This window comes from Cryptosporidium bovis (assembly GCF_009768925.1).
Source record: "Cryptosporidium bovis isolate 45015 chromosome Unknown contig_16, whole genome shotgun sequence".
NCBI lineage: Eukaryota > Apicomplexa > Conoidasida > Eucoccidiorida > Cryptosporidiidae > Cryptosporidium > Cryptosporidium bovis.
In genome coordinates, this window is record NW_027125032.1 from 68850 (window position 1) to 78875 (window position 10026).

General features: G+C 32.5%; 1 protein-coding gene across 1 annotated transcript; it reads right to left on the minus strand.

Moving 5' to 3' along the window:
• Positions 1-110: 110 nt before the first annotated feature.
• FG379_000779 (SNF2 family N-terminal domain) lies at positions 111-6485 on the minus strand (the record flags this gene model as incomplete). Its single annotated transcript, XM_067326189.1, has 1 exon — positions 111-6485. One exon carries the CDS (start codon positions 6483-6485, stop codon positions 111-113), a length of 6375 nt encoding a protein of 2124 aa, XP_067182874.1.
• Between the last annotated feature and the right edge of the window lie 3541 nt (positions 6486-10026).

Below are 10026 nucleotides of genomic sequence, written 5' to 3' on the forward strand. Positions count from 1 at the left end.
CCATTACTCAATATAAACACCAGATTAATTAAATTATAATGGTTTAATTAATGACTGTTTACCAAGTAAATTTATAAAAAAGTGAATAGCAATGAAATATAGATAAAACTTTAATTACTCTGGCGTTTAATGTTTTTAATTAATTTATCTAAATTAGCAGTTGCTTCACCAAAATTATCTTCACTTTTAATATTTTCGACATTCGCAGATGGCACTGTAGAATTTTGCATCAAATTTAAATTACTTGTATTGTCAATAATTTTAATTTTGCCAGGAGGCGATTTAATATGAGATGAGGACAAATCGTAGTTTGAATCGATATTCTCAGTAATAAATGAATCGATGACTCTTCTTTTTCTTGCAATTTCATCACCACTTAATTGATTTATGTCATTATTAGAAAAAATATTATTTCCTGAAACAATATTGGTCCTTGCTCTTGCAGTAGCTGTTGCTGCTGCAACAGCAGCTGCTGAAGCAGCAGCAGCAATTGTTGGATTAGGAACACCAAAAAATAGCGGATTTGCAGAAGCAATCATTCCATAGGGATGGGTTTGAACAATTGGAAATGGGAGTATAGGTTGTGGATGCCTAAACCCAACAACAGTTGCGGCAGCTGCAGCTGCAGCATATCTTGCTCTTGCAAGTGATATGGCAGCATCGTTCATCCTTTGCTGAATTGCTGCAGCTGCTGAGCTCATGGAGGACGATGTTGGTATCGTACATCCGGAAAAAGGAATTCCCTGCTCACGTGAGCCCGGTTTTTTAAATCCTCCACAAGAAGTCCTGGAAAGATGTCCAGAAACAGATACACCACCAATTTCCGAATTAATGCCAGACATGGCTGGCATTCCCCCCAGACCATGTTCACCTTGCATAATTATTTGATTTGATGATGAGTTACTGCCAGAAATACCCGTCACAGAATTTCCAATACCTGTTATAATTGTAGTATTTTGATTATTAGTATTTCTAGCAACGTTTTGACGCCCAATATAGGCAGTACCAGATGGAGTAATTATATGATGAAGATTACATGCAAGAAAACAGTCTTTTAGAAACTCTTCAGCAATTTTTTGTGCCGTTTTCCTATAACTTTCCCAACCACCAACAACTTTGTCTTCATCAATGAGTTCTAGTGGGTATTCTACAGGATAAGAATTTAAAACTTTGATAAAATTTTCTAACACTAGCTGCCTTTGTTCATACTCCTGTTCGGCTTCATCCGGTAGAAGTGGACAACTTCTTCTAGTGTGCATTCTTCCAGAAAGGCCACAAAGGGAACAGTACGAACGCGTTTGAAACTTTGAGTCAACTCCACCATTTTTTGTGAGGATTGAAAACTCTTCCATTGATTTAATCTTAGTCCCATCCGCCAATTGCAATGGTTGTCCTGTTTGCACATCTATCTGAGTGACACCAGAAGGGACCGAAACTTTAACAACCTCCAAAGGATACGGACATCCAGAAACATCATGAAAGGGAAGAATGCAGTTATCACAAAGTCTAAGCCATTCTCCAGGAGGTCTCATCCATGGACTCTTTCTGAGTCCACCAATTTGTTTCTCCAGATCAGTATCATTATCCGCAGTACTCCCATTATTACTTGCAGCAGCTAATATAGCAGCCTCGTGTTTTGCATTCTCCTTTATATATTCTTGTTGAAGTTTGTACAATAATGGTGGAAATAAACGCTCAAATCCTTTTCTAATTGAGGATTCTGTGTGTTTCCAAGCAGCCTCTATATTTCTTCTTCTACCTGAGATATATAGACTATTCTTACCACTAGTACCTGAACCAAGTGCAGAAAATTGGTCAAAAGATTTTTGTCCTGATTTAAGGACATCAGACTTAAGTTGTTCATTCATTTTTCTTCTTCTTTGCTGCTCTTCTAATAGCTGTTGTCTAGACAACTTCTTTCTAACTTCTTGTTGTTGCAAAGCTTTGCATTTTGAGCATAAAAACAAAATCATAGAATCCCTAGATACATTCCAACCTCTTTTGTTCAAATTCTCGAAAAAGCTATCTAATACTTGATGTCTTTGATATTCCGGTGGAAAGCAATCAATGCAAAAAGTTGTTGGGCACTCACTGCAATGTATTAAGAGTCCTCCAGCTTGTGTTGCTCTCCTGAAACAAAGACAGCATTCATGCCATGGACATATCCATGTCCTCGGTGGAACTTTGTCTAAACCAAGACATTGAGACCAGTGATATGATTTAGGGCAACGATTGCAATTTATAAGCCCCATTTTCCTCATATACTCGTCCATCTGTGCTACTGAACCACTAGGTTTGCTGTTATTAATATTATTGCCACCACTTGCAGCACTATTAGTTGAAGAGGAGTTGTCATTAGTACTAGCTGTCACACCACTGTTTCCTCCAGTATTGCTATTAGTGGTACCACCCGTGTTATTGTTATAATCACCTTCATTGTTAGATGTCTGATTAGTATTGCTTTCCTTACTTACAGTGTCAATCTTGCTTTGGCCACAACGGAAGCAACTTCTCTCATGCTTTAAGGTTGGCTTTTTGTCATCATTGCTTTTCGTTTTGATATCCCAATGGTGAGGATTGTAAACAGGAGGTGGTGGCTTCCTAGTTCTTTTAGATCTCCACAAAATATCGTCATCACCAACAGTACCAGTAACATTATTATTATTGCCAGTTGTTTGAGATGAGGTGTTTGATGAAGATCCAGCAGAAACAATAGCAGCGCCAGTAGTAGTATCTGAAGCATCTTCGCAAGGAGAGGTGTTAATAGTAGATACATTACTACTTAGTGGTTGTGTTTTTCCACTTGAAACATTTACACCATCAGTAGTTTCACCGATTTCATCACAAAGTATGTCTGTAATGTCAACTTCTTCGTCTGCTTTGGTATCAGTAGCTCCTTCAATAACGACATGTTGCTGCTCGCCACACTTTTCTTCTTCTTTTTGCATTAAAACATCCTCATCAGGAATAGGCACGCGTTTTCTTTCCATAAGTTCTTCTAAATTCAGTTTAAAAATATCAGATGTGTCGCCCAAATGTAATAGTGCTCTTCTGCCATATCTAATTAATTTGGTAACTTCTTCAGCGGATAATTTTTCTTCAGCAACAAAGTGGTCATTTTCAAACACTTTGTTTTGGTTGTTATCTACAATATCATTAGAATCATCATTATCCCTAGAAGAACCTTTTATAATCATCTTGTCCAATTTAAGTTTTTGTTCACGCCCAAAAACCATTCTTTCCTCAACGCTCCATTCAGTAACAAGTTTCCATATACAGACATCTCTTGTTTGACCTATTCTGTGAGCTCTGTCTACAGCCTGTAAATCAACGAAAGGATTCCAGTCTTCATCGTACATAACTACGTGATTAGCACTTACTAAATTGATTCCCAGTCCACCTGCCCTTGTACATATTAAATATACCAATACATAGTTGTCTGGCAGTCCAAATTCCCTAATATCTAATTCCCTAATGAGTTTGTTCGTACTTCCATCTAGTCTCATGTACTGCCATCCTCTCCATAAACAGTAGTTTTCCAATTCATCCAAAATAAGCTGAAATTGTGTGAATATAAGTATTTTGTGCATTCTACATTTTTTGTCTATTTTAGCTGATAAAAATTCAGATGTGGAACTGGCATCAGAAACTAATTTTAAATTATCACCATTAACCTTTTCTTTTTTAACCTCCTTTTTAATAGCAGAGTGATCGCCGTTTTGATTTTTTAGTAAGTCAATATCACCACCATTATCATCAGTTTCAATTTCTATCTTAATCTTTTCCTGCATTTTTTTAGGGCACTTATCGTACATATACTGGGAGTATATGTCTTTAAACTCCGATTTCTTAAAACTCTCCTCGTGCTCATCACTAACTTGGTACTTATCTTCAAAGGAAAGTATCTCATCATTTACATCACTATTGTTGCCATTTTCCTTATCTTTGCTCCTTCCACCTCCAGAGCCACTTGAATATGTATTATTGGAATTTGTGTTTGTGCTACTAGAAGAAACTGCTCCTCCCTTGTTTCTAAGTTCATTTATTCTGGATTTAATTGATCTTATCTGCTCTCTAGTATATTTCTCGTGACTTTCTTTGTAATTAGGTATGTATTTACAATTTTCTCTGTGAAGTTGCATTAAAAGTTTGTCTAGAAAGAACAACTTTGATGATCCCTTAACATGCTCCCATCCAAATGAACCTTTTAATTTGTGAGCATCGTCAGTAACCTCATTAAGCAATTCAGGAGATGCTTCTGCAAATACACTGAATAATTTGTCTAATTGAGAAGATCTGGCAACAAGACCTCTAGGATGAGAGCAACATATTCTCATTTTAATAACAAGTCCAAGTAATTTTCTGAATGAAACATCACCGTGGATATTACCAACATCAAGTAATCTTTTGTACCACAGCCAACTTGAGGGAGATAAAGGAAGCCAAATGTCCTTTATGATTTTGTCGGGCAATTTAATTACAAGATCTTTAGTTCTTCTTAATAAAAGTTTTTGAAGTAAACAGTGAAAGAGTTTTATGCGTTTAGAATCGACTTTAATTCCCAATGAATCAAGATCATCTATATTTTCTTCCATATCGGAGTTGTTGCAACCTTCTGATGTAGCATTGCCGCTACCACCTCCAGATGCACTCTTTGTTATGTCTTTCATCTGAAATATTTTCTCAAATATCTCAGAATCTTGAAGAATATCAGGATATAAAAAGTTTAGTAACGTAAATAATTCCTTAAGTGAATTTTGCAAAGGAGTTCCTGTCAATAATACACGCATTGAACCACTTACTCTATCCATTGAATGTCTTATTCTCCCACCTTCATTCTTTATTCGATGAGCTTCATCCAGGATAATGCATTGCCATCTAAAATTGTCAACGAAAAAAGATTCCTCTGTAACAACAGTTTCATATGTAGTCACGTATAAATCATAGAGTCCATCAGAAGCAACAGGATCCATCATTGCATGCTCTCTCTCCCATCTACTTCCACATATTTTAGTTAGCGTTAAACTAGATGTAAATCTTCTTGCTTCTCTGGCCCAGTTACCTACTGTTGACAAAGGAACTACGATTAAATGCGGTCCAGTTATTCCAAGTGCCTTCAAACACGCTAAAAATGTGAGTGTCTGTATCGTTTTTCCCAATCCCATCTCATCTGCTAGTATTGCACCTCCTTTTATCGAAAAAGCAGTTAATAACCAATGCACACCATATCTTTGATAGTCCTTTAGCTCAATTCCCTCATTCAATATTTGCATTGATTGTTCTTTGGCTTTAATGTGAGCTTCTCTATATTTAGGTGCATCTACAAACTCTTTATATTCAATATCACCCTCCTCACTTTCATTTTCATTGCTATCATCGTCATTATAGTTATTTTCATCATCGTCTTCTTTTTCATTATCATAATACTTTGTTTTACATTTTCCCCTCATTTTGTTTGATTTGTTTCTAATGGAATCCGATTCTCCACCAGACTCAGAACTAGAACTTTCTGAAAAACACATTCTTTTCATTTTTCTACCATAGGGGTTTGACTCTGATTCAGAATCAATCTCTGAATTATCGTCTTGGATCTTTCTTATTCTTGATTTTTTTTGTTTCCTCCCTCTCTTGGACATGTTTTTACTGGATGATGATGAAGAAGATGGCAGAGAAAATGCATTATTTTTTCTATAGCTTTCAGCATTTCTTTTGAGTCTTTCCAAAACTTTTCTAGAAACAAATGGAGCAATTGCCTCCCTGTTCTCCCATAAAAATAAGTCTCTGTTTATGCTTGACTGTTTAATTTGTTTTTTGATACAAGCCTGCCACTGTTGCGATAATTTAAGTCTCTCAGTTTTATTCATTCTTTTGTGCCTCATATTTTTTAGTGGATCTTCGCCCCTGCATACAGGGCATCTCCACTTATCCCCATCAAAAGCAAAAACTTCTGTTTCAATGCATTTTGGATGGTAGGAATATGTACAGAAGTCGCAACCTAACAGTTTACCACTTTTCTGACAAACATAACATGTATCACTATTTATATCTGTCTCATCATTAATCTTTTTGGTACCACCTAATGTCCTAACATCGCCTATTTGTTTATTCTTATTCTTGCAATTCCCTGTTTCATCATTATCACAATTAGGGCAATACCAAGTAGGTGTGTCTGGTTCTTCATTTAACCCCAAACAACCTAAATGTGCCGACTTAGGGCATCCGTCACAGTAAAGCATTGTATCTCCCGTCTCATTTTCTCTGCATATAAAACAAAAGTCTTCATTATTTTTGCAATCTGGACAACAAAAATTGTTCTCATCATTACTGTTTATTATGCTTTCCAAACTTGTATTCCCTTCAAGCAAGTTACAGTTTCTTAGACAATCGATGTGAAAGACTTTATTACACTGACTACATCTTAAATCTGTATCACCATCACGACATATATCGCAATATTTTCTCAAATTTTTACCTTGTCTTGCCATATTTTTCATATAAATAATAGTAAATCGACTTAATTATATTAAACTAAATATACAAACTATTATTTATATGTGTTTATCTAACTTATTACTAATATCAACACATTTAATTTAATACACTAATATTATTATTATACAGTACCTTTTTTAAAATTTTAATTATTGTTTATAAAGGCGTTATTTGTATATATATTCAAAACTTTTATTAGTTTGTTCCTCTTCACTTCAGTTTAATTCAATTTTTCTCTCCAATGTATAAAACAAAATCATAATACAATCACTATATAAATAAACCGTTTCTTATTGAATGGTGCAACAAAGTATCAACTTTAATGCGTATTCTAAGAATGGCTCTAGTGGAATTGTCTCCTTGAATGTACTGCAAAAATAAAATTCCGCTTATTAATGTTATATTTTCATATATCAAACTGAAAAACTGCTTGTATTATGCTTTATTTAAATTGTGTGGTGGAATATGAGTAATTAAGGTATTCACTTATAAAAATTAAAGCCACTTCCCTATATCCAAAAATTTGGTGTAAATAAATAGACAGTTTTGGAAAAAAATTCGCTTTTTCTCTTTTAAGTTAATTGCTTGGAATTTATATATGATGCAATAAGTATGGAAAATTGATTATACTGTAGATCTAAATACTATGAGTAAAGTATTACAGTAACAAGGCAACGATTATTATATATGGTAACTTATATACGATACTTGTTTAACCTTTATTTACTCAAGCTTTAATCTTTAATTAATATACTTATTGAGGAAAGTCCCGCAGGAAGAGCGAGTCCTTCCTCTATAAACCCTTTGTAACTATATAAAGTCTTGATCTGCTTTTTTTCCCTATTATGCTGTATTTATGTTCCTTGATTTTCACTGGAGTTCTATTATATTTTTTGCAAGGAAAAAAACCAAACCAGCATTTTCAATTTTAAATTATTATTTTTGAAAAAAAATTTAAATAATTTTCTTGTGCAAACACTATCTACTTATATAGCAGACATACAGACGTACATACGTATTATCAGTCCAATAATTATGTGTAGTTACTTGCTATTAATCACGCGGCTGTCTGCACCTTATCCTCTATATGCTTTTCTAAAAATGCCTATTTACTAATATATATAATGTAGCTATGTGATACCATTTATATAGTATTTTCTTTTTTTTTCCTTTTGTTAATATATAAATTATAACTAATTTTAATTTAACAAACTACTTTTTATTGACTTGATATAAATATATTATAGAATTGGTTTATTTAATTTAACGCCAAATATATAAATCAAGTCGATTTAAAATATATTTATTTATTACGTATTTATTATTGAGACACATAATTAACTTTGTAAAAAATTAAAAAAATTACTTGGTTTTTTCCTGTTATTACAGAATTGATGTTGAGTAATACAGGAAATATAGCTTGACAGAAATATAAAGGTGAAAATACTTATTAATGTTTAATTTAACACATATAGTTGCATTTCTTTATTTGAATTGTATCCCCTTGCTTACTTGCTATTCACTACTCAATAGAAACAGTAATGGAAAAGACACTTATTTGATGATTGTGTCACACCGAAAGCTAGTGATTTAGTCCATCTATTTGTACAAGAAAACTTCACTTAATAAGCTATATATTTGTATCTAACAATTTAGTGGTATTTTTGCTGACTGGATATTTACAGTGGTCCCCTACCTTCTTTTTATATACAATTCTAGAGAAAGAAGTCGAACTGAGAATCGAAATATACTACTTTCCTTTCTCTAGTTTATATTTATTGTCCTCGTAGATCGTGTTTATTCTCCCTGTCGCTTCTCTCGAAATACAAATTGCATTAAATGCAGGTGTATGCATAGAAATAGTGACACAACTTGACTGTGATTTATATACATGATCGGGAATTTATCTCTAAAAATTCGGGGTCAACATGTACTAACACAAATGTACACTTGTATCATAAAGATCGCTAATAAGTAAGTTTATGTGCCACTATATTCATAAACAAATAGGCTTACCACCTATTTACACAGTATACATAAACTTGACTGATTTTTCTTTCATAGAGCACCTTTAAGTTATTAAAGGTCGAAATATTTTATTCTCATAATTAGAATTCTCGTGTTATTTATATTAAGAAGCGAGACCTGTATATGTCAAATTCACAACAAAACTAAAAGGCGAGAACAACGAGCAAATACATGGTTTAACATTAAATAAAATGATTAAAGTTAAACTAAAAGACCTTGGAGGTAAACAAACTTTTTCAAATATAACTATAGTAAGTAGTAATTTTACGACTTCAATCCATGATTATGTGAATTATGAAGAAACCGACAAAAAGTGTGATAAGTCCTTAATGAACTACAAAATCATGTTTTTATTTTTTTCTGGCTTGATCTATTACCACTGTTTCATGTTTAGAATAAAACAAGTATTGGCGCCTTCTAAATTGTAAACCCGCAAACAATATACAAATAGAGTAGAAAAATATAGGTAAAGCAAATAGCAAGGAATTAATATATAAGTAAATTACTATATCCTATAATATTTTATGTGTACCTGCTTCTCTTGCGTTGAGAAAGATAATAAAACGACTTCATGAAAACTCCAAGTAATGGTTTTGTTTTATAGGATCAATGCAATTTTTGAAAGTGGGAATAAAAGTTGGGAACTAGGCAGATTCCCGGTATGCAAAACTATTAATGGCAAACATATGTGGGGAATCTTTTTTTTCCTGTCTTTGATTGGTATTCAATTGAGAACAGTAATGCAACAAGTTACATTAAATAATCTGACATATGCAAAACAGAGAAATTTAAGATAACAATTTAGTATAAATTGAAAGCAAAAGTTGTGATTAACGTTAATTGTTGTATTTTAATTTAATTCAGACCTTTAAAAAATATATTATATTCATTAACCCGGTTCCATTATAAAAATTCGTGTGGTGCCAAAACAAAATTACAAGTAAAAAAAACCAGTGACAATTTTTTTTCAAGTAATGTTTTAATTCCAAAATAGAATCAGTAAAGACAGACTTAAATTTCATATTTTTCTTTTTAAATATCACAATTTAATAAAAGAGTAAGCATTTATATTTGTTTTAACTTGAGGATACTTTTGAATTATAGTAATATCTGCAGTAAAACAAGGTAATAATCAATTGTATATTTCTCACTAATAAATATTCATTATATGAATTAAGGTAGTATATAGTGTTAATTTAATTAACTGGAAACAAGAAAATTGTAAGTAACAATAATACTTTAATTAACTACATGTTTAAGGCTGATTTATGTGGCACTTGCAAAACCTATCATAAGTTAACATTTCAATCTTATGTATAAAGTCATTTAATCTTTAGTGGTCATTATAATTTGCATTAATATAGATAATTGTATATTAAAATATATACATCATAAATAGAAATTGAATTTACATTTTAATTGTAATTTTATCGCTTTTACTGTACATACTCAAGTAAACAAGTTCGGTGAATTAATTAAATAAATAATATATCAAGATAAATAAAG